The sequence below is a fragment of the Lasiosphaeria miniovina genome (assembly GCF_030549165.1).
Source record: "Lasiosphaeria miniovina strain SMH2392-1A chromosome Unknown B0T26scaffold_8, whole genome shotgun sequence".
In the NCBI taxonomy this organism is placed as follows: Eukaryota; Fungi; Ascomycota; class Sordariomycetes; order Sordariales; family Lasiosphaeriaceae; genus Lasiosphaeria; species Lasiosphaeria miniovina.
The window spans coordinates 2,893,280-2,917,176 of NW_026848227.1; the positions used below are offsets into that span (position 1 = coordinate 2,893,280).

The 23,897-nt window shown below is 55.6% G+C and overlaps 8 protein-coding genes across 8 annotated transcripts; 5 read left to right on the top strand and 3 right to left on the bottom strand.

The window, feature by feature from the left end:
• Positions 1–136: 136 nt before the first annotated feature.
• B0T26DRAFT_757246 (uncharacterized protein) lies at positions 137–1,652 on the top strand (the record flags this gene model as incomplete). The annotated part of the gene is made up of 3 exons (XM_060446224.1): positions 137–541; positions 601–1,241; positions 1,295–1,652. The coding sequence occupies 3 exons, from the start codon at positions 137–139 to the stop codon at positions 1,650–1,652; spliced, it is 1,404 nt and encodes a 467-aa protein (XP_060290591.1).
• A 1,859-nt stretch (positions 1,653–3,511) lies between these two features.
• Positions 3,512–4,870, bottom strand: B0T26DRAFT_608974 (uncharacterized protein; the record flags this gene model as incomplete). The annotated part of the gene is made up of 2 exons (XM_060435866.1): positions 3,512–4,755; positions 4,819–4,870. Coding segments are annotated over 2 exons (1,296 nt in total), but the record flags the coding sequence as incomplete, so codon positions are not given.
• Positions 4,871–6,368: 1,498 nt separating this feature from the next.
• On the top strand, positions 6,369–7,585 carry B0T26DRAFT_510049 (uncharacterized protein). The gene is made up of 2 exons (XM_060435420.1): positions 6,369–6,834; positions 6,882–7,585. The coding sequence occupies exons 1-2, from the start codon at positions 6,668–6,670 to the stop codon at positions 7,375–7,377; spliced, it is 663 nt and encodes a 220-aa protein (XP_060290593.1). The 5' UTR covers positions 6,369–6,667; the 3' UTR covers positions 7,378–7,585.
• Positions 7,586–8,478: 893 nt separating this feature from the next.
• Positions 8,479–9,761, top strand: B0T26DRAFT_757248 (uncharacterized protein; the record flags this gene model as incomplete). The annotated part of the gene is made up of 2 exons (XM_060446225.1): positions 8,479–9,258; positions 9,396–9,761. The coding sequence occupies 2 exons, from the start codon at positions 8,479–8,481 to the stop codon at positions 9,759–9,761; spliced, it is 1,146 nt and encodes a 381-aa protein (XP_060290594.1).
• A 1,147-nt stretch (positions 9,762–10,908) lies between these two features.
• Positions 10,909–12,558, bottom strand: B0T26DRAFT_744434 (uncharacterized protein; the record flags this gene model as incomplete). Its single annotated transcript, XM_060444409.1, has 4 exons — positions 10,909–11,921; positions 11,982–12,327; positions 12,391–12,437; positions 12,477–12,558. The coding sequence occupies 4 exons, from the start codon at positions 12,556–12,558 to the stop codon at positions 10,909–10,911; spliced, it is 1,488 nt and encodes a 495-aa protein (XP_060290595.1).
• A 1,351-nt stretch (positions 12,559–13,909) lies between these two features.
• Positions 13,910–15,271, top strand: B0T26DRAFT_744435 (uncharacterized protein; the record flags this gene model as incomplete). The annotated part of the gene is made up of 1 exon (XM_060444410.1): positions 13,910–15,271. The coding sequence occupies one exon, from the start codon at positions 13,910–13,912 to the stop codon at positions 15,269–15,271; it is 1,362 nt and encodes a 453-aa protein (XP_060290596.1).
• Positions 15,272–16,030: 759 nt separating this feature from the next.
• B0T26DRAFT_658418 (uncharacterized protein) lies at positions 16,031–17,146 on the top strand (the record flags this gene model as incomplete). Its single annotated transcript, XM_060438867.1, has 4 exons — positions 16,031–16,170; positions 16,242–16,514; positions 16,571–16,768; positions 16,834–17,146. 4 exons carry the CDS (start codon positions 16,031–16,033, stop codon positions 17,144–17,146), a joined length of 924 nt encoding a protein of 307 aa, XP_060290597.1.
• Positions 17,147–19,114: 1,968 nt separating this feature from the next.
• On the bottom strand, positions 19,115–22,810 carry B0T26DRAFT_744437 (Pyruvate/Phosphoenolpyruvate kinase-like domain-containing protein; the record flags this gene model as incomplete). Its single annotated transcript, XM_060444411.1, has 7 exons — positions 19,115–19,439; positions 19,630–20,185; positions 20,331–20,390; positions 21,941–22,433; positions 22,491–22,516; positions 22,587–22,679; positions 22,780–22,810. The coding sequence occupies 7 exons, from the start codon at positions 22,808–22,810 to the stop codon at positions 19,115–19,117; spliced, it is 1,584 nt and encodes a 527-aa protein (XP_060290598.1).
• Positions 22,811–23,897: the final 1,087 nt, after the last annotated feature.

Below are 23,897 nucleotides of genomic sequence, written 5' to 3' on the forward strand. Positions count from 1 at the left end.
CGCAATTGTCCAACCACTTTCCTTTCGCATAAAGCCGGTGGTCCTGCCTCTTGCCAAAACTTTTCGCAACCACACCTTCCACATTTTTCATATAGCCAATCCCGTTCGATTTTACTCATCCCTCACAATCACCATCATGGGTAAATCAAAGGATGTTAAGGCTTCCAAGGCCAGCAAGCCCGCGAAGGCTGAGGCTCCGGCCAAGGTCGTCAAGGCTGCTGCCGTCGAGGCGCCTGTGAAGGCTACCAAGAAGGTCGCCAACGGCAAGGAGGCCAAGGCCCCCAAAAAGGTCTCTTCTGATGAGGAGAGCAGCGACGAAGACTCTGACGAGGAGAGCACCGAGGCTGCTACCTCCGACTCCGATTCTGATGATTCGGACTCTGACTCTGACTCTGTGAAAAAGCCTGTTGCCAAGGTTGCTACCAACGGCAAGGCCAAGGCTGCGACCACCGAGACTTCCGACTCTGACGACTCTGACGATGAGGAGGAGGCCAAGCCTGCTGCCAACGGCAAGGCCAGTAAGGCCGACACTTCGGATAGCGTCCGTTGACTCATCTGTACTATACACATGGCCTTCGAGATTTTGCTAACCTATTCCAGTCCGATGACGACTCCGATGCTTCCGATGATGACGAGGAGGACGCCTCCGACGCCTCCGACGACTCTGACGACTCTGACGATTCTTCGTCCGACTCCGAGCCAGTCGCCAAGAAGGCTGAGGTCGAGGCGCCTTCCAAGAAGCGCAAGGCTGAGGAGGATGTTGAGGAACCTGCCAAGAAGACCAAGACGGATGCTTCCGCCGAGGCCTCCGACAAGAGCGCCACCCTCTGGGTCGGTAACCTTGGATGGGGCGTTGATGACAACGTTCTCTTCGAGGAGTTCAAAGAGTTTGAGGACCTGCTCAGCGCTCGTGTTGTCAGCGACAAGGAGACCGGCCGCTCGCGCGGATTCGGCTACGTCGACTTCTCCAACCCCGAGTCCGCCGAGAAAGCCTACAATGCCAAGCTCGGTGCCCTCCTTGAGGGCCGCGATATGCGCCTCGACTTTGCTCAGAAGCCCAGCATCAATTCCGCCCCCAATGCCCGCGCTGCCGACCGTGCCCAGAAGCATGGCGATGTCGTCAGCCCTCCCAGCGACACCCTGTTTGTCGGAAACTTGGCATTCACTGCCAGCGAGGACTCCGTCTCCGGATTCTTTAGCGAGGTTGCCCAGGTCCAGAGCCTCCGCATTCCTACTGATATGTAAGCACACGTCTCTCTACCGCTCTTTAGTTCATGTCTAACCATCTACACAGGGATTCCGGCCGTCCTAAGGGCTTTGCCTATGTTACCTTCTCGTCCATTGACGAGGCCAAGACCGTCTTTGAGGCTCTCAATGGTGCTGATCTTGATGGCCGCTCTGTCCGTCTGGATTATGCCAAGCCCCGTGATCCAAATGGTGGCGGTGGTGGCCGCGGCGGTGGCCGCGGCGGTGGCCGTGGTGGTGGATTCGGTGGTGGCCGCGGCGGCGGTGGATTCGGTGGTGGCCGTGGCGGTGGTGGATTTGGTGGTGGCCGTGGTGGTGGAGGCTTCCGTGGTCGTGGCGGCGGTGACCGTGGTGGCGGCCGTGGCGGTGGCCGCGGCAGCTTCGCGGGCAAGCGGACCACTTTCTAAATTGGATGTGGCACTCGCAAATGATCTTGCCGAGAGCACTGCTCGGTTGTACTTGAGGGCTTGCTGGTTGTCGGCTTTGAAACTTCAACTCCTTATCGGGAGTAGTGGGCTTTGAAGGGAAACACTTCTTCTAATGGAGCAACGATGCACCTGAGGGCTTTGATCTTGACCGTGGGCTGCTAGCTCTTTGACAGCTCTCCAGGGCATCGCCGCGATGGGATGCTAGCGGGCATGTGGGCTCTTTGCCAACAGGCAAACGTTTTCATACAAACGAATGGGTTTCTTACACTCTGTGGGCTCGTGGACTCTGTGGGCTTTTTGACAACGAAGCGTGGGAAGATGTTCGTGATGGCTGCCTATGGGCACCATCGAACAGACCAGCTATGGCGTCTTTTTGGCTTTTTGAGGGGGCTCTGAGGGCTCTGTTCCGAGGGCACACAAAAGTTTGGTCGGTGAAATTTGTTTGCTTTTTTTACGCATGGTCCGGGGGCTTCAATCCTCCCTGTTTTCGCCCTTTTACGACTCCGGCGAGGGTATGTCTCGACAGGTGCAACTACAATACTTGGGTGATGTTGGCATAATGGCTCTCTTACCTAGGTGAGTATTCCATTTTCCCCATCCTTACTACTTTACGTAGTTCATTCCCCATCTTCATCTGTACGATTATAATAAATGCACACGTCTCTAAAACTTCCTCCATTGCTTCGTGACGTGCCTATGTTCTAGTTCAATGTGATGTTTCCATTTGTCCTATGTAGATCAAGATTTCAATTTCTGCTGTTTTACATGGGAATTGGCAGACCTGCTCTTGGTATTTGGTAGTGCGCACATCCTCTTGCCTTCTAGATTGTCAACCTTTGCAAACCTTAAAGGCTACATTTGCTCTCCTAGACATGGAGACGGCTGAGTATGATGAACAATTACCTGTCACTCCGGGATCCAAAAGGTCAAAGGGAAAATTACCATCTCCTTTACTCAGTTTTATAAGTGAGTACAGGAGAGTGAGGCTTTTGATCGGACACTGAAGCGGAGGCGGGGTCAGATGAGGTTCTCAAAGGTAGAAGCAAGAAGAAGATGGTCCGCCCGTCGCCAGAAAAAGTCACATCCTCAGACGAGAAACGATTCAAGGCAACCGAGGAAGAAGTTGAGAAGCAGCTCAGCAACCAGGACCAAGACTATATCCCAAAGTAGGATTAATCTTGGCCAAGATGGAGCTTGTAGAACTATTCACGCGGATCCGAGTTCTGGGCGCCCCCATACATATATTTTAAGTTGTAGTCTGCGCTCCCACATCCTTTTCCTGCTGTCCTTCTTCCTTTCTGTAGCTTTGAATCCAGGCTTGTTAGTTACGAAGTCCTCCATCCAGGTTCGAAACGTGGCGGCATATACCCAGATCCCGGATGCCCCTGGAACGGATGAACTGATCAATTATGTTGTTCTGTCTCTTGAAGCACCCACGAAGATACTCTTTCGACCGTGACGGAGATGCGCTAGAAAGGCTGCTATGACATAGGTATACTAATGGTACTTGTAAGAGACTTGTGCGCTTGGTGTTAAAGCCGCCGAAAATGGCAGCATGCGCTAGCCAAGTTCGGCGGTCAGAACACCACTTTCTCTGTTTGTGCAGTAAAGAAATGTCCAAACTCCACTGACCGCAAGTAGGAAAGGAAATGCACCGTTTATATACCCGATCGATAAGTATCGTGTCTTCTGTTGCCATGCCGACATACATTCATTAACCCGCAGAGGTTGTAGACGAGCAAGTTTCGCGATCAAAGATGACCAGCCCCAAGCATAATGCGTTCATTGCCCGGCAAGGAAATGCCTGCAGAGACATGCAGCAATGGTGTCATTCAAGTCGTGACACTCTTTCCAACAGAGCCCCATCGGAATCGTCGCAGCGTGCCACCAGAAGTCGACCTGACCAGCTCGCGCCCGCAGCCTGAAGATGAGTTGGACATTGCCGCTGTGGAACCGAGACTCATGGCACCCTCTTGCCGTCCCACCTCACGTCCAATCACATAACCGGCTCCAAAACCGACTACAGAAACCAGCACCACGACTCCGGCACTCACAACCCATGTCAAGAGGGTGGGGCTGATAAATGTGGCGGTCTCGCCATCCACGATGCCGGCCGACGAGCCAGTCTTCTTTTTCTTTGCGGCCCGCAAGCTCTTGTTCTGTGTAGCGGCCGCCCTCTTGCCCTTTTCCGTCGCGGCATCCCGGTCGCGGCCCGAGGCGGATGATGGAGCACTGGGGGCACTAGAGTTTGATGCGGTTCGCAGTGGGGTTCCCTTGGCGGGGCCGGACCAGGATGCCCCTGCCGGAGGACTATCAGCCATGAGCTCGGATTCGGGGACCAGCCGCAGCTCCATGGGCTGTGAGCTCGGTAGGACGCCAGCTCCTGTACCGATCCCAGACGGTCCGGCACGCGAATTGTCCTTCTTGGGAAGACCGCGGGCAGCTGCGGCGCAGGAAAGTAAAGTTGTAAGAGAGGCACGGAGAGCGGCGTCATTGTCTGCTTGGTAAGACGGAGACATGATGTTCGGGGCACCACGGTGCGAGCGCGTGTGGGTGCGGTTTGGAATAGAAGGGCGGGACTGAGAGAAAGAATGATACGGGTGAGCGGAGCTGGTAGAGTGTCTGTGGGTCAGATGCGATGGTGGGTGTGAGAAGGCATTTGGCTGTGGTCTAAAGGTGTGCGAGGCAGATGGGCGACCAAGAGCCGTGGCATTCTCATCGCCGTCGCCATCGCCGTCCGAGTCCGAGTCCACAGCTGTCCGGACAGCTGTTTGCTGCCTTTGCAAAGCTGCTGCAGCCGCGGCCGCCACCGCTGCTGGGTGGACCTGCTCAGTGGAGCTCGTCATGATCCTGTCCTCGTCACTCTCGGTTTCGTCATATTCCTCTTGGCTGCTGGTACCAGCCTGCGCAGCGGCGTGGCTCACGATGTATGAAGGGGGCATGTGCGGCTGCTGGAGCTGTAAGCGCCGGCGTCGTGGCGGGTACGAGCTGCTGCCGATGTGGAGGCCTGTCGTGACGATCTCGTCGCCTATCGATGACAGCGACGACGACGACGGTTGCGACGATACCTCGACCCAGGATTCTGCAGGCGTGAGCGGAGAGTTCGGGCGAGACGGCGGAGCGTTGGTGGGCAACAACAACTGACCATCATTCCGGCGCTGGGGCGACGGTGCATTTGACCGGGCTGGTGCTGGCGCTGGCGCTGTTGTTGTCACCGCCTCGGGAATCGAGGCAGGGACGGGGACTCGCCTTCCGCCACGCTGTCGTGCCAGGTCATCGCCGTGGCGGCTCTGGGCGTCATTTGAAGCCATGATGCAACAGACTGTCCGCCTGCAGAAGGCGATGGGTGATGGGGGAGGCCGCTCGATAGATGTAAGATTGTGTTGATGATTGGCGGTGGGGGGTTTGTGGCAGGTTGACTTAGACCGCTTGTAGCTTGCAGCGGTTTTGTTGGGCCCCGCGCTTAGCCCCGCCTTTGGAAGCGCACCTAGCTAGGTAGTGTAGGTAATTTTGGAGATCACCCCAGCGGACTTGAGTCTAAATGGCCCGATCAACTGGGTGACGACGGGGTTGGATGGCACAATGAGGAGACGAGACGAAGTCTCATGTGTCGCGTGCGGGTTTGGATACGCAAACAGTGAAGAGGGCTATAGCCGCAGGCGGCGGTCCTAAGCGGGCTGGCCTGAAAATACAGTACCATGTAGCGACAAATTCAAGGTCGGGGGCCGGAGTGCTTTGTCGCCTTGTCTGCCCGTCTCAAGTTGCTGCGCTGGCTGCTCCGTCGCTGTTTGGCTAGCGGGAAGGCAGAGCTTCCAATAGCGTCGTTTGCGCACTGAGAGGGGGGGTTTTTCGTGATGCGTGACGGGAAAGGCGGTTGCCACCCAGAGAGAGAGATGCTGTTCTGTACACCTAGTACAGGCAGTGAGTGTCCCTTGACGAAGCCAGTGGTCACTCTGGCGCAGTCCCCGCCCGTATTCGCTTCGCCCAGCTGTTGTACATGTACAATAGGTACATAAGCCAGGCAGGTGGCAGGATTGCTGGCTGGCACAGGGCTCAACGTTACTCTAATGACGCGATGCGTTCGTTATTACCACGGGCCTCCCTTAGGGACCAGTGGGGAAAATATGGAAGGGAGGAAGTTTGTAGTAACTTCTGAGCATCAGCAAAGTACAGTATGTACATACATACTCCGTAACTTGGATTATGGGCAGTTTGGTCAGTCTTTACTTTTCGGCATTATCGATTTCGTCAAGAGATACCCGCGGCACGATCGAATATTCTTCTGATAAAAAATGCGCCCTGAAGAATCCGAGTGACCTCGCAGCGGAGGTCATTGCCCTGCCCCAGGCGGCTTTCTGTCTCAGTCCCCACCGTGTCAGCAGGCGCATTCAACATACGAACCCGGTAACGAGGTGGCTCGTGCCCACTTCTACTTTCGCCTCCGCTCCTTCCCTCACAGGCGAGGTGAATCGCCCAGTCTAATCGACAGCTTGCACTAAATTCCAGCACGTGACAGAGCTGGAGGGACAAAAGCGTGCCTGGCTAATGAACCGGAGGGTGTTATTGATAAGACAAGCGCAATTAATTTAGACCAAGGAAGTCAGTTATTAACTTGCATCGCAAAAGGTCGACGGGCCCGCTCCATTGTGCCAACGTGCAACAACCTCGCCTCCCCGCGGCCAACACAAAATAAACTTCATGACCGAAGAGACATGGAAGGAAAACATCACAAGGTGGGCCGCAATCGATTGGCGGGGGCCCCGCTCCGTCTCCGCCTCCGCATGAAATCGGGCATTTGGAAGGAAAGGAAAGCAAAGTAAAGGCAAGGCGACGCACGACCTGGAATCTCACCCCTCAGCACGGTCCACGCGCCCGGCTTCAATCTGCGAGATTGTTGCAATGGGCCAGAGCGGCTAGGTTGAGCCTCATTGCTAAAGAAGAGAGGGGTCCTGAGAGGGCCAGCTCCCGTCGAATCGACGGATGATGAATAATGCATGCCGGACGCAGCCCGCCCGCCATCCAGCCAGCCAGCCCGCTGCTGCTGCTGCTGCTGCACCTCGACGGGCTTGGCCAAGTCGTGGTTGCGAAGCAACTCAGACGCATTCCCAACGAGGAAACATCCCACGGCGAGATGTGTCATGAGAGAAAGCTGGCCAATATGGTCCGTCCATGGAGCCTCATCGCCAGTCGCTGCCACTGACAAGATAGTGAATTCGGCACTGACGTGGCACTGATCTACCGATGCCGCCCGTCACTATCCTCGTCGAGGCCATCGGCCGAGGGCACGCGCGGGGGTGATGGTCCTGGCGGGGAGCGCCTCTCCTTCTCCCGATGGTGCCCACCATCCACGTCTACCATCCCCCCCAGAGGCAATAGAGGCAGGCCAGCCGCCGAGATAAACGCCCCAGCGCTGGCCCTGGCTGGGCTAGGCCAAGGATCTGGTATTTCCTCGTCCATACGCACCTTGCTTAGACTCAGTCAGCACACCACCTCGAAATTAATGCTGCTACCAGTCCGGCTGGATGCGAATATAACGCCTCGACGGGCAGGCCGGGATACCAGACTGCGGCGTTGCAGTTGGGTTCGCTCGCTGCCCTGTCTGCAATTAGAATTTCGAGAGCGTGGCCGTAACCTATACTACAGTGCGGCCTGTTTCGATGAAGACGCGCGCAGCTTGCAAACCCGTCTCTCAATTTACGCCTAGCTTGACAATGCGCGTACCGGAAACTCCAGATGGCACCCAAGGCACTGGTGCTGCGCTTAGCCAATGTCCGCTGCAATCCGAGATCTAATCATCGCGTGACGTTGGCCCTAACGTGCGTTGGGAGTGAGGCTCAAATAAGTCTGTCTACATTGGGGAAATGGAAAATGGGACGGACGAACACCCCGTGCTGGGAACGCGAGCGCACGCCGCGAGCCACATGTCCGGGGCAAGGACGTGGTGGTTTTGCACCGCTGCCTCGGCACCCCAGACCCCCGGCCTGATGTGTTATATATGCCTCGTTCTCTCGTGACGTGCACTTGTTTCTTCCTATTTACACTAATTGCTTTTTTTGTCGTGTTATTCTGCTGGCAGAATGCGTCATTGGAACAGAAGCCGAGTGATTATGTTATGACTTGATGTCACCACACTCCGAGGCGGGTTGCAAGCTCCCGTCACAGCCAGACCCGACGAACAAGGCCGTACGTGGAAGACTCTTGGGGAGGCCAAGCAATGCGCCATCAACCACACAGGCCGGCCGACGGCATATCCTAGATGCTGCCACAGGAGCGGTCAGTCTGGTCTGGTGCGCTTTGCTGGTGCCGGAACCCGCGAGTTCTCGCAGTAGCCCAAGGGGCGCTTGCTGGGCCGCCGCTGCATGCAGACGAGAGAAGGAGAGAGAGAAAGCCGCCGGCCAGGCGGGGCCACCCCAGGTATCCGACAACCAAGTGGGAAACCGTGGGAATGCGGCTCTTGCCATGCCCCCATCTTTGCACCATTAACACCATAGTAGCCACACCCTGCCAAATCCGACGCCGTCGAGATGCAGAGACAATCACCCTGCCAATAACACTGTCTTGTTATGCAGGAATGGGCCCGAGGGTGGTCTTGATCCCATCCATGTGGACAGCTGCCCCAGACTCGTCCAACAGTAACCCCGCCTGTGTGCGTAGTTTTGAACCTCCTATATTATGCTCGCGGTTATAAGTATTCCGGGAGGGACAGACTCGCAGAGCGTTGGTGGTGGCCCTACTCCCGGCAACTTGCACCTCTCTTGCTCTTGTACACATATCTCCCTTTTGCTTCCCCTCGGACAACAATGCTATGGCGGACGGGAATAACAGCGGTTCCTCTGGCCATCGGGCCCTGGTTGAATCAGGAGACGCTTTCTACAAGAAGAAAAAAAGCAGCAGCAAGAAGGACTCTCGACCACCAAAGCATCAGAGTTCAAAGCCAAAGGCCCCAAGAACTCCCAGAGACGACGAGTTGAGTGCTTCAGTCCAAAACCTCAGTATTAATGAGCATGACAACAATGCCCGGCATCCAGCTCACCAAGCATCGAGTCCAGCCGGCTCCCTGACCCATACGGCAAACGTGCCTAACGGGCAGACAAGCACATTCAGCTACTCCGGCTACAACGAACCGGCCTTGGACTATACCAACAACTCCGAACTCACTCTTGAGACTCAAGACGACGCAACCTGGTCCCAGACTGGACCACCCTCAGCACAAACGCCGGCGATGGACTACTCTCAGCAAGCCGCATCATATGGTCAGTACGACTACGCTCCTGACGAAAGGACGGTCCAAGGGTACTATGAGTCGCAAGCTGCAGGCCCTTGGATCAGCGGCAACTATACATCCTACCCCCCGGCATCACATCCACAGTATTATCCCACAGACGAAGCAGCACCGTACCAGGACGAGACAACAAGCACAGCGACCCAAGTCAACACCACACCAAACGAGGAGGTCTCTTACAGGGTCCCCAGGAGACCCCCTATCCAAGATCCCGGCGACGCTCCTCTGTCTCCTATCCCGCAGTCCTATACCTGGAGACCCCCAGGATACGCAAGCCCAGATGAGGTTGGCCCTGAAAGCCCGGTTAGTTTCCATCACTATTCTCTTCCTTCCCCAGAGAAACAACCAGCCAGCCGGCTATTCTTTTTTCTTTCCCCTGATGCCCCCCTCTCCCCCCTAACTGTGTAACTAACACGGTGGTATTGTCTACACATGCGCAGAGACCACCGCAGGCCATCTCGCTGACGTTCCGCAACAACTACACGGTGCACGGGTACAAGGACGTGTCGTCGTGCCCGCAGGCGGGCAACCTGATCAGCTGGCGCGCGGTGCGGGCGCTGGGCCACGACGGCGACATGAAGCGGTACGCGCACGGCCACGAGCGCACCGTGGTCACGGTGCTCGGCGAGTGCGTGGCCGTAGCGTCGATTGCGCTCGCCTGGAAGGACCTCGTCGAGTTTGACGATGACGGTGATGCCGGTGTTGTCGTTGATAAGAGAGGCCACTCGACCTTCCTCGTCTGCCGCGACCTGCCTGGCGAAGACGACGTCGACGTCTACCTCAAGCCCAAGGTCTCGACTTGGTGATTGCCTTCACTCGCCCGCTTGCTGCTTGTTTGGGTTGACACCGTCGACCCCCACTCTCCAATTCACCCCCGCCAGCCTCTCTATATCACTCTCGCCGGCCTCTCTCTCTCTCTCTCTCTCTCTCTCTCTCTCTCTCTCTCTCTCTCTCTCTCTCTCTCTCTCTCTCTCTCTCTCTCTCTCTCTCTCTCTCTCTCTCTCTCTCTGCCTGTCATCTCTCTTTCTCTTCTCTCTCTCTCTGCCTGTCATCTCTCTTTCTCTCTCCTTCCTCATCCCACCTTCTCTCTCCTTCCTTAGATCTTGCTTCTCCTCTTATGATTGCTCTGCAGTATTGATTGTGACTTCTGCTGGGACGTGCTGTTGTCTTGTATTCGTGTGTGAATCTGCGTCCATATTCTCTCGGGCGTGATTTCCTATGCGTGCTCATGGGATTTCTCCAATGTGTCTGATTATGTCTGTATGTCTGTCTGTCTATGAATGTGTTGTCGACCGTCTTGTCTGTCTTTGCGTTGGCATGTGCGAATATGCGAATATGCCGTTTTGTCTCTGTATCTGTCTGTCTACCAGTCTGCCTGTCTACCAGTCTGTCTGTCATGTGAACATGCCTTGGTTATTAATGTCTTTACGAATTTGCTTCGACGATCCTTAGGTAGTTTGTTGTAGCCACCCCGCTCAATACCTATTGTCTACCTTATCTATGTTCATAGTGTATGGGTGCATTCGTTGCCTCTCTTTTGGCCTGTTTCATGGTGAGATGAAAACCTACCAGACAGTCATAGCTTAATGTACAACTTTGCCACATCTGCTCTTGCTGAACAAGAATATCCGTAAACGTATGGGGAAAAGATACATATCCATCCCTGCCCGTATCATATAGCATCAAGGCACACTACCTTCACATACCCAAGGTTCGGGGAATGGGATTCGGCATTACTCGCTTGAATTGACGACATAACGAGGCAGTTTAGTTTGCCTTGAATTCACCGCAGTGTAAGTAGCTACTTCGCGCCCTTATCTTCTTGCGCTAGTTGCGAGGAACAACCCACTGTCCGTAGAGATATCCACCCCCCTAGACGCGAGCTGAATGCACCTATCGTGACAAATCGAAGACTCGAGGTTCTAGCCTCTTCCAAACAATCTAAACCACCACTCAAAACGCACTCAAGTCCAGCGGCACACTGCTGCCGCGTCCCGCACGATATCGCCTCTGGCCGCCCACAAAATCACGCGGCTTCGGAAATTTGTCTTCAGAAATGAACTTCCATCGTGAATCCTGCACAACATACCTAGCTCCGCCTGGGGCCGGGCCTGGAGGATTTGAGACATTGCGGGTCGGGCTTGGAGTCTTGGCACCGCTTCCATTTGGCGCGAGTGTGAAGCTACTAGGGTCAAGCAACGCGGAGCGCATGGAACCCGGCGTGTGAGACCGAGCCGACGCGCTGGAGGCAGAATACGAAATGGAAGGCGGAGGAGCGGGCGCTGAAGGCGGCGGTGGAGGAGGTGCCGGGGCCGAGAGTGGTGGACTTGGTGCTGAGCGGTACGCATCTCTTGGAGGCGGCGGCGGCGGCGGTGCTGCCGACGGCGATGATGAGGCCGCAGACGCGCGGAGAGCAGCCTGTACGGCGAACACGCTCTGGGAGAAGTTGGTGGGTGGTGCAGATGACGGTGGTGGTGGAGGAGGCAATTGTGTCCGGGCCGGCGCGGGCGGCGGGCGCGGCGCGGTGGCGGGGGGTGGGGGTGGGGGTGCCGGGGGGAGTGAGGGCGCAGACGATGCGGGCGGAGACGACACGGGTAGAGGGGGCGGAGAAAAAGGAGGGGGCGGCGCAGGCGCACCAGGAAGAGGCGGCGGAGCCGAAGATATCGACGACGACGGTTTCCTGCCCGGAGGCAGTGGGGGCTTCTTGCCGATGGGGGGAGGACGGCCCTTGTGTGACGCCATCATGGAGGCCGATGATAGCGGCCTTGGGGCCTCAGAGTTCGCTGTCCTTCTTAGATTCGCGATCGAAGGGTGAAACGTTGGGCCGGTGACAGAGCCTGGGAACGATGGTCTGCCCGGGATGGCGGGCGCGGCTCCCGGTGGTGGCCTTGGAGAAAAGCTGGGCGGCTTCGGTGCCGACCTCGACGATGACTCGGGGTCTGAAAGATACGAAGACTCTTGGTTTGCTGGCAGACAAAATCGTTAGATATATATGAGGCCAATCAGGACGGGCAACTACTCCTTACCGCCAGTATCCACGCCGCCTCCCGTCTTGCGCAGCTTTGGTATGCCGCCAGCAAACAGACCGGCCAGCTGGGGCGGGCTCTCAATGCTTGACGCGGCCGTCTGCTGTTGTCTGTCGCCCGTGTCGCTGTTGCTCCTTGCGCGGATTCCGGGGGCAGGGGGTGCGAGGTTCCCGGGCGATCGAGCAGGAGATCTTGGGGTTCCAGGAACCGAAGGCGCCCCTAAGGGGGAAAGGGCGGCGAAGGCGGGCGACGAGGCGCCGCCAGCGGCAACCAATGGCGCAGATCGATCATTAGTAACGGCCTTCCTGAGCGCTCTGCCTTTGGAGATATCTGAAAGCAAAGCTCCCTGAAACGACGTTAGCGAAGGTCTATCCATATCCACCTGACGTCTGGAGAGCATATCACGCACTCTGCTTGGCAACCCAGCAGGCGGCCGGGCTGGCAGACTTGCCCCTCCTGGCGGCGGCGGCGGTGGAGGAGGGGAACCGCCAAAACCCGGGGGCGGAGGTGGCGGCGGCGGAGGAGAACCGCCGAAGCCCGGAGGCGGTGGAGGAGGAGGTGGTGGGGGAGGCGGCATGATTGTGATGGGTGACGTGGAAGAGAGGTGATGTCGACGTTCTTAGGCCGCGTCGGGCTGGTCGGCGCTAGAAGTGTAAACTAATGCACAACGATATTTGCCGGCTCGGTATAATTGTGATAGCAATTCAGAACAAGCTGACCGCTCTTGTAACTCTCCTGCCCGAGGATCGCTATGTGCGGAGGAGGAGGTGGTGTGGTGGTGAGGTCGAACGAACGAGCTGCGATGGCCTTGGGGTTGTTAGGGAATGCACAGTACAGCAGTTCTGAAGCCCGTTGATTTCCAGAGGGTTGGATGCCTTGGCAAGCTTGCGTCACTAGCTGATGGGTGTTTGCTCAGCCCCAGCACCGTGCGCAAAACTCGGGGCGCAATTAGAAACGTCTGGAAGGAGACCAGACTGTGGGGAATGCAGAACCCAAGCCGCAGAAGAAGCAACGGCGTTCACCCCATTTTCCTGGAAGCCGTCCGGTTGCTTCTAGGCCTACTAGCTAACAGCTCGTTGGATCTATCCTAGTCTAAACCCCATCTACCCCCTTCTAGACTTGACTACGAGGTTGAATACGGCCGAGAGCCCCTTATACCATCTTACTGCAGCGTACGGGGGTACGTGCTCCGTATTAGATTCAAGTTTTACACACAGTCTCTAGACTATGCATCGAACTATGCCTTCAGGCATGTCCACTACGTACTCTAGAAAATTCGAGAGTTTAGGCTACTATGGGCCCACGGCTAGATTTTTGAGACGTAGAAAATTCGGATGACGAAAATAAAGCAAACTGACTTGACTGAGAGACTCTTCTTGGTTGCAAAACATGAGTTTCGAGAGACTCAAGAGGCTCCTTTAAGCGGCGTGACAACGAACTAATGGGCGGCACAGTTCAAGAGTTTTGGTGGAGATGCTGCCTAATCGAGTTAGAGGACTCTTGAACTGCAGGTGAGCAACACAACCATCCCAAGCCAATGCAAGGATCTGCGCGATCGACTTTCCGGAGCCAGGAGAGCTCTCTTTTGACTCCAACGCGCTCACGAGCTTCCGAGCTTAATTTTTTTTCCCATCTCCATATTCTCATCGTCCCGAGTGTCTCTCTGCAACTTCTACCCCGCCAGTACTCAGGGGTACTGCTGTCCGTCTCAATTGCACTCCGTTGCATCGCTGTGGACAGATACGTAACCAGCCAATTGCCGGGAGTGACCTCGGGCCAACTGCGACTGCGACTGCGAATGCGACTGGGACCGGGACTGGGACTGAGACTGGAACTCTGCGTGAGATATTACGGGCATTATCAACACGGGCACGGGCACCAGCACCAGCACCAACACCAGCCTGACTAGCCCGACCACCAGCCAGAGCATGCTCCGCCCGTATCCTTCCGGCCCGGCGCCGCGCCTTTGCCAGATCTGCGGTCTTGTCAACAGGCAGCAAGCACTGGCACTGCAACAGTCCAAGCAGTCGAGCAAGCGCTCCTTTGTGACACTGCATGCCAGCCGACGCCTGGCTAGGGCAGATGGATCTGTCCCAACCGCCCCTAGAGCTGCCCGCCTGTTCGCAACCTCACAGCCGTGTCTAAAGGCTGCCAAACGGCCCCAACCCCCCCCAGCCCCTAAGAACCAAAACGCCCCCCAGTCTAGCAGTCAGGACGGCGAGCATGGCACTCCCCGTCCTCGTCCTTCCTCAAAGCCACAGTCCCCCGCTGCAGACCTGGCGGAGCTCGTTGCCGCCGTCGACCGTGTCACCAAGGCATTTTTGGCCCAGCAGGGCATCCCCTCGGAACACACGACGCTTACCGCTCTACGCGCCTGTGCCAAGCCCGACTTGAGGCTGATCTTGGATGCCCAAAAACCTTCTCAGATCCCTGCCTCAGCCTCGCGTCTGCTGGACCTGGACAGGCGCTCCAAGAGCCCTGCCACCGACAGCCTTGGCCAGACAGACCCATCTCCGCTGCGGCCGGAAGACGTCATGAAGAGGATTTCCAATGCTGCTTACGCCATCGTCTCCCACCCCGCTGTTTCCATCACCCCGCAAGTGCTTGACGAGTACGTCCAGCTCCAGGCCCGCCTTGGCAGGCCAGAGACGTTCCCGTACGTCTTGGAGCTCTACGCAACCAAGCCTAATCCCCGGCTTGTCGCGGGGTCCATCGAATACGTGAAGGCAAATCCCAATAAGATCCAAAACGCCATAGAGCAAGCCGTCGCTGAAACCGCTCTCAACACGGCAATCGAGGCCAAGCACCTCGATGCAGCCGTCGGCGTTGTGGAGAACGCGTACGCCACTAAAGCCTTTTTACGATCTAAGATTGTTAAGAAGGCGCTACTGCCTATATCTGTCGCTGGAGCGGTGCCCGTTGCCGCCTACATTCTCGCCACAAACCTCGCGCTCCTGCAAGATTCCCTCGAGCCGGCCTTGGCCACTAACATGGCATTTGTGGGAATCCTCGCGTACTTTGGGTTTACTGGCACAATTGGCATCGTGGCCTTGACAACGGCAAATGACCAGATGAAGCGCGTCACTTGGGCGCCCGGCACTCCGCTCGTCCACAGGTGGCTCTACGAGGAACAGCGGGCTGCGCTCGACAAGGTTGCCTGCGGGTTTGGCTTCTCCCAAGCATCCCGATACGGGGAAGAGGAAGGGGAAGAATTCATGTTGCTCCGAGAATTTATATTAAGAAAGAGTATGATCCTGGACGCGGTGGAGCTCATGCCGGGCATGAACTAGATTGTGCGGACCTTGGGTCGGGCAGAGAAAGAGATGCGAGAAAGGGAGAGAGAGAGATAGCAATGGAGGGAGAGACAGAAAGCCAAAGATCTGGCCCCAGAACGGTCTTGGCACCGCTGTGCCGAGACTTGCGGAAACTTTGATCGTCGTCTTCGGACCCGGTGTTCTTGGCCCAACTTCCTGACCGCTGAGCTAGTGATCGGCGAGGGGCTCTGCCGCAGTCCGCCGAGGATGCCAAGAGATCGAGCAGATATCAATCAAGGATTGCAACGCGCCGAGGCTGGGAGCCGAGACCAGTCGTCTTCCGCACGGTATGTTTGCGTGGGTTCTCCCTGCGGCTTTCCATGCGCCTACACAGCCAGCGCGTCTGGTGGAGCTTTCGTCACTAAACGCCGTCGACGCTACCCCCACCTAGCACTCACCTTAGCCATGAGCCCAATGACTTGAGACCAACCCGCACGATTCAGATGCCGTTTGTAACATTGGGTACAAGCATGACCCCGGTCTCCGTATGAATTATACCTCTCCCTCACACCCCTTTTGTACTGTACCGTTTTTGTACGCCCTCGGGCTTCGTTGTTTATATACAAGTACCGTCCCCCATTTCAGGGTGCAAATAAGCCACTTACCAGACACACCGTCTCGACCGCGAATAGCTTCACTTGAGTGACTCTGGCCTAACAGTCGTTTTACTTCTTCTAATTCCTCATTCACTCTCACACCACAGCAGCCAGAGACCGCAGGCGGAGCTCGACGACCATGGCCGGCGGCTATAACCCCACCGATCCTGCTCAGTGCCAGCACTATGCCGCTTTCGCTTCTCAATTAGGCAGGCGAACGTTCGATGCTATTTACTGGATTCTATTCATTCTTGTTATCATGATGCTGTTTCTAGCTGCGTTCAAATATAGCGGGTTAGTGTTTTCTCTCCCCCTTTTCGTCCTGCTTTGTGTGGCTGACGACTCCAAAGTGATTTGGAAAAAGCGTCCACGGTCGAACCCGACTCTCGCGAACACAGGCACAGGATGAAGAGGTGTATGTTTGTGTGCACCATATACGCAACCATATCTGTCACGTCGGTCGTCATGGAAGTCTTCATGTTGATGGCGCTCCAGTTCTGTGATGGCGAGGACCTCATGTCACTATACTGGTCAACGTGGACGATGATGCAGGTCGGCTCGTTGATCGCCATCTTTGGCATCCTGCTTGCCGTCTTCAACTCTCTCCGCGGGAACAAGAACCCGTAAGTGCCCATACTACCTTCCGCTGCGTGTTTCATTCTCTGACACATCACTCTAGGCCCTGGGCTCTGGCTCTCGGGACTCCCGTTCTAGTCGTCGCCGGACTCGGCCACGCAGTCCACGTAGCCATGCGAAAGCGCGTGAAGAGAGTCAGGTCAAGAAGCACAGGCAGGCAAAGGGGCCTGTCAGAGGCCAGCAGCTACACCATAAACCAAACGGACAGGGTTTTGACGAACGGCCTTCCTATGAGTCGGGAGTAAGTCTAACCCCCCCCCCCCCATCTCCCCCAATCAAAGCTGTATGCTAACGGACCCCCCCTAGGAATACCATCCTCGGCGAGGAGAGCGAGAAGGAGGACGCCGAGTTCAAGGCTACGCTGATCGGCTACACGCCCGACGGCTCGCCAATCCTGCGCTTCCTGGAAGACCCGGGCACTTTCACGCCGGAGAGGGGCAATGTTCTCGGCCGCCGAGAGGACGGGCAAGTCATTGTCGCGTTCCGCAAATCCATGACGGCCGTTTTCGAAAAAGACTTGCATCCCCGGGCCGACTCGCCGCCAGCAACTCTGCAGGTTCCCCAAAATTCGCGGCCGGCCATCATACGGATAGCTGTGCCTGAGACATCGCCCGTTTGAAGACGGTGTTTGTCTTCTACTTTTTTTTTCTGCACTTTTTAGGCGACAGTCCGTTTACATACGTGACATGACATCCACGGCATTGGATATGACTCGGGAGTTAGATGGACTGGCATGGCAGGGTAGGCATAGTAGGATTACAATATGAGGGAATCATTTTCTTAAGCAAGACTACGCGCAACAACAAAAGTTTGCGAATCGTTTACGAAATCACGGGATGGAACTTACTGTTTCTAGTGGGTGCTAGAGTGATACACGTAGCTCGGGTTGAACCCCCCCATTATCGTCAACTATCACCTTGTTTACTCAGGTCCGGATGGCGTTTTCGTTTGGTGAAAATAAAGCCGAGTCCCACTGTCTCGTATATGTACATGTCTACTAACAGTATAGTAGGGTAACAAACGCTTGCGGGTTACCTACTCTATCCGTACGGCTGGGCGAACGGGCAGATAACACAGCCATGCCCGCACCCACACCGCTACGCCGCCAGTACGTGATCGGCATTGAGCCGCTCTTCTTTTTCTCTCCCAACACTCTAGAAGGGAAAAGATCTGCGGTGGTACAGTCTTGACACATTGGGTCACATTCCCTATCTATGTACGTATATGTAGTGTATGTATGTAGGCATGTACGTGGACGCGCGGTCCATGGGCCTGGGCCTGGCTGAGCAGGGCAGTGAGAGAGGGAGAGACAGACACCCGATTCGTTACTTCGCGCGCGATACACGGAGCAAGGCAAGCAGCGGACGAGAACCACCACCAAAGGCCCTCCCTTCCCTTCCCGACCGCCCGGTCGCGGCCTCCGAGACACGGCGTGCTCACACTGCAGTGACTGACTGGCTGCTGTGTTGTTTACGTTGCCAAGGCGGGCGAAGCCAGGGTGTGTACGGTACAGCATATGTAAGTTTGCGAGACAACGCTAGAGCTGAAGCCGAGAGAAACGGAGCGGAACAAACGGGACGGAGCGTCGTGGCATGTGATTCCTACTTTTCTTTTCGTTGCCTTTTTTTTTTTTTGCTAAAAGGGAGGAGGGAACTGAAGGACGGAAGGGGGGCGCATGTTCTCGAATATGCACATAGATACACATATACATGCCGTTATTCTTGTAAGCGATACATGGTAATGACCCCCAATGAGGCGAGAACAAGGCCGACATACATACATACCCATACATAGACACACATGAGACCCGAGACAGCTGACCCGGCCTGGTCGCTTGGATTGATAACTGTATCACCCGAACAGAGGACGGGACCGGAACGCCGGGGCGGGCAGTATGACGTGGATGGATGAAATGGAAATGAAATGTGTCCGTAGATTGTTAGGGAAGCCTTTGGTGTCACTCCCTTGTAAGCCAAGAACTAAGAGAGCCCAAGGCGGGAACAGGGAACGGGCTGGATCTGCATATTGCTGGGGATCGAAAACTAGGTGTCTAGGCTTTAGTTGTGTGCCTCTGTCGAAGGGAGAATGTGCAATTGATGGGGGGGATACCCAGGTTTCCCATCACGGCCAACGTGAGTGTGACTGGAGTAAAGGGCCAAGACAGGCCCCCAAGGCAGGCCCTGAGACGGGAGCTTGTGGCCGCCAATTCACAGGAACATATAGCCACGGGTGGATGCATGCGCTTCGCACCCTAGCATTCACCACAGAGTACGTATATGCATCCCATGTCCCTATCTCTTGGCCTCTATATGCGCTGAGAAAGATACTTTGCTTCTCGGGCCTTTTCTTCCCTCTTTCTGTTTGGATACCTACCGAAGGTGGATTTTCCAAAACTTTTGTCTATCCTTGCAAGCCCTCTCTTTTTTTCTCCCACTGCGCGACATCTCGCTCTGCCAATGCCGCCCTTGGCGGTCAGCGTTCTGGCCGAGACATTGACAACTGGATAAGAGAAAATCTGAGGGCGTGTATGCCAAGCAAACCGCTATTCCGAGCCGTTCGCCGCGGCCACAGACCTTACACCCCCCCCCTACTGGACCCTCCCGGCTCGGCCAACTTGCAGTATTTCGCCCGTTAACCGATCATCGCTCCGCAATACCGGCCAAGAGCTGCCGTCAGCCTTGACCAGTGCCACCTCGAGCTTGGTGCCCAACACTTTGAACGACGACTTGACCACGTCTATGGGCGCGAAAAGCGGCACCTCGGCCTTGTAGCGTTTAGGCAACGGGGTGTCAGTGGTCGGAAGGTCCAGGTCCAGCTGCTGCTCCCGAAACTCCACCTTAGCCGTGTCCTTGTTTATTTTCTTCAAAAAGAACGACGCAATCACTGACGTCGGAGTTTGGTAGAAGTCGTTTCTGTGAGGCCAAGGAAACTAAAGTCAGCTAGGCCACCGCAGTGGTTGGCGTGAGGTGCGGAAAGGGACGAACGGAACAACGGTCGTCCAGGGTTGCCCGGCAGGAGCACAGCCATCCTTGGCTGAGCCTTGGCTGCGGAACTCTGGCGGCTCTGGTCGACCCGTTGCCACAGATATAGGGAGGGACTCACCTGACAGTCTCCAGCACCTCCTCGCCTGCAGAGGCAGCCGCATCTTTCTTGTCTTGATCCGCCGTGTCCTTCTTGCCGCTACCTACAAACAAGTGCCGGGTCTTTGTCTTGCACCCCTCGATCTTCATAAACTGGTCAAACTCTAGGACGCGCCGCTTGCAGCAGCTGTAGCCCTTGCTGCCCTCGTGGAATATTGGGGCGCCGGGATGATGCACACACTTCTCCCCTTCCCGGCTGGCCCCCCTTTGGTACGACGCACCACAGCCCCTCCGCCTGCAGACGCGGCCGTCGGCGATGTCGATGTTCTCCTCGTCATCCTCCGAGTCCAAAACCGGCGGGGGCGTCGGGGGGACAGCCTGGGCCACAGAGCTGGGAGCACGGGGAGGAGGAGGATTCGCAGAATCCCCAACAGCCGGCACGGGCGCGGACGCGGGGTCGGCCTCTTTCTTTTCGATTTTTGGCGGCAAGTCGGTTGTGCTGTGCTTGCCCTCGGTGCAGGGCTCTATGGCCATGAACTCCTCAAAGGTGAGAACTCGCGGCTTGCAGCACTTCCATCCTGTAGAGTAGAAAGGCTGTGAGTATGTAGACTGTTCACTGCTTTGCCATGGCAGTGGGCGACTAGGGTCGGCCAGGCACTGTAGCCGGCAGGTTGGCTACCGCAGGCAGCTTCCAACACGGATATGTAGAAGTAATCCACATACCTTTCTGGCCCTCATGGAAAACCGGGGGACCGGGGTGGTAGCGGCAGATCTCATCTACATCTGCATCCGTGTATGTCTTGCCGCAACCTTGGTGGACACACTTCTGAGCCATGGCGGCTGGTGAGGCCGAGACCGAAACTACCTACGGAAAGTATATATGATAGATCGGGTAGGTAAGGTAGGGGGGGAGAAGAAATGCAATGGCTGAGAAAAGCTGCGCCGGATGTTTCGCCGAGTTGAAAATGCTGGGAGGGTGGATTTTAGTTGGGGATTGGTGTTTGTGGAAGCTTCGAAGGCGATGGAACTTGGACGATAAACGGCTGCATTCAAAGTCAAGCACAGTAGCGATTGCTCTGCCCGGTACTGCCCGCTGCGAATGAGGTGGGGGCGGGGGAGGCTATTCGCCCTACCTGCCTTACCTAAGTCAGGTAATATGCGTAACAGTAAGGGAACAGGCAGGGGCATTTCGTTCTAGCGCTGTTCCTACCTAGTGTCGGATAACCAACGGTTTCAACGGATTCCAAGCTGCCTAGGACTAATCGGGCGTAGTTTCCCCATGTTTCTAGTTCAGAGACTCAGACTTGACCTGAGTTTCCAGCCTTGCTCTTCCACTTTCCATCAAGTATCCCAACGAGGGAAAGAAAGTCGCGTTCTCTCTTCACCAGACGCAAGGACACTTTGTTGCAATCCCAACTCGGGCCAATCGCGACAGCCAACTTTGCCGACTGCCAGCTACCTAGAATAAGACATGCAACTCACAAGTCGACTACTACAGGCCTGCAGGATAACGCTTTTCACTCGCGAAAACTGCGGTCTCTGCAAGCAGGCGAAATTGGTCCTGTCGGATGTATGGGACAAGAGGCCCTTTGTATTTCGCGAAATCGACATCATCAAACACGACTCTGAGGCTTGGCGCAATCTCTATGAGTTTGATGTTCCTGTGGTGAGTTGTGTGCCATTTTGCTTCCCCACTGGATGAGAATGTGGCAATCCGTCATTTTGTCTGGCATGCCGATTACCCCATGTGTCTATCCTATACCTTGCCTACAGGACCTAATGCTCAACAAACATTGGCAGATACACATCAGCAAGGCCCATAATCCGGATGAAGATCCCAGGCTCTCGTCCAAGGCCGTCAAATTGATGCACCGCTTCAGCCAAGACGAAGTAACCGCCAAGATGGACACGGTTGAAAGGTCCTGATTTCTTTACTCCCCTGGATCTGCGAGACCGACCGCACCCAATTTTCTCTGCCGTAGCGGAGCCAACTCGAGGGAATAATGTTAATTGCTCGGCGACAATGGCTCTCCGCCTCCTTGCCATTTGGAAGGCCTTTCTCATGATCCGGAGGAAATGAAGGCTGCCCACAGTCCGTCTAGTCCGCTTTGACAAGTTCAAGTTCAACTGCATCACATATTATAACAGGCCCAGACCTGAACACGGCAATGGAATGTGAAATGAAGACGCAAAAGCAAAATTAACACATTAGGCGAGCCCGCGACGCACTACGGCCTGTCATATGGACTCTTGCTGACCGCCTAGCTATCTCATTTCGGTCAAGTACATGTTGCTCGCTCAATATGTTGCGGCCTTGTCTTGCTTCCCCTGACCTCTAGCTACTGCCAATGCTCGAACCACGGTAGCTGCCAGGGCCGTATAATCAGTTGCCACGCTGACCATGTGAAATCCCGCATCGGCATAGTGCTTGGCCTGCTCTCCGCTAGTACAAAAAATGCCGGATTTCTTCCCGGCAGCTACAGCGGCGTTCAAGACCTTTGTAATGGCATCGTCTAGCACCTGGCCTATTTCGCCGTTGGTTATCGGATGGCCAATGCTGTTGCCGAGGTCAAACGGTCCGACGAATACTACGTCAACAAGCGTTGCTATCTGGTCGACCGACTCGAGCGCTTCCTTTGTCTCAATCTGGACCATGGTTAGAATGCTCTCGTTGGCTTGTTGCAGATATTCCGTGAACGTCGGCTCGGGATGGAAAGTCTGCATAGCGATGGGCGAGCCAAAGCCGCGCTGTCCCTGCGGTGGGAATTTGGCTGAAGCTACGAATCTTTCTACCTCCTCAACTGTCCGGATTAGGGGCACCAGTATCTGAGAGACCCGTCAGCAATTCCGCCCAGACAATTGGGCCAGTAGCGATTTTCTTACTCCATGGGCACCACTGTCGAGCGCCCCTTGTAGGGAATTAGCAACTACCGGTGCCATGACTGGACTGTGTTGGGGTCATCCTAGAAGTTTGCTCACGCTTTACCATCCACGGCTGGAAGTCTGGTGTCCGGACGATTGGAGATACCCCGAGGCTAGCAATGGCCGGAACCGCCTCGTGCATTGCAGAATCTGAACCGTATCATTAAACAGGCCCGCCGAGGCTGTTAATTTGGGGGGCGCGGGATTGGGACCGCCAGGTGGATCTTGCAAAACCTGAAGAGTCACGTACCATCTATGTTGCCGTGCTCGGCGTCGACCATTACGAAGTCGGCGCCGGACCTGGCCAGTACTCTTGATACGTTTGCTCCGGGTAGCATTTGCCATAAACCCATTGCCGGACGCTTTCCTTCCAGCAAAATTTGCTTCAGCTGGTTGGCCCTGAGCATTTTGGAGCTGGCATCCATGACGGAGAGCGAACGGGACTGGACGATGCTAAGATAGGCGGGTTCTGAGCGAAAATGACGGTCAGAAGTTGTTGTAGAAAGGAATTTGACTTGATTCAAATCAACTCCAGGCACTAGCTTCTGTACTCTTCGGATTCGAAGACTGGCCACTCTTGTGCTCGTCTCAAATCTCCGCGAACTACTAATGCAAGTGGAAAACGACCAAGATGAACCGGAGATCCGCTTCATTGTTAGTAAAAAAAACCGCCGAGAAGCGATCAGCAACGGCGTAACTTCAGGAATGTCGTCGAAAGCTAAGCTGACGATGATCGCATGTCTGCCCTAAGCACGCACGAGGGCGGGGTTGAGGGGTAGCTTCATCTTATTGGATGGGCGACTGTTATGCGTACTCGTTACTGGCTATCCGTCTTTTTATTCCAGATCATGGTGAACGGCTTCGAACTACAGTCTGGGCAAATTGAGAGCAGATGCCATGCAGATGCAACTAATAACCATGACAGTGATTCTTTGTGAGGGAATATGCATACGCTGTAAGAGACATAGTCCCCTGGTCGTCATTCTCTTAGCCGAGCCGCTCAACTTCCTCGGCACCCCGGCCCAGTTTTCAAGGAGCAACAACCTCAAAGTTGCTCCGCAAATTTCCAAAGAGGGTCTTACTTTAGTCACATCACTAATCCAGTTGGTCCTCGCTTATATTCTCTTTGTTTGGCAAATTTACATGACAAGCCGGACCATCTGTCATCGTCGGGTCCTACATCTAGGTGACTGCAACCAGGTTGACGGTTGAGAGTGGAGCTGCAGTCTTGGTATATCTGCCTTCTCCATCCGGCAGATCTAAGCCAAGATCGAAGGGGGCTAAATTACCGTCCTTCTTTCTCTGGTCAGCCCCTTGTCCAGATCTTGGATTACTTGGCCCCCGAGATCTGTCCGCAGACTGCAGCTT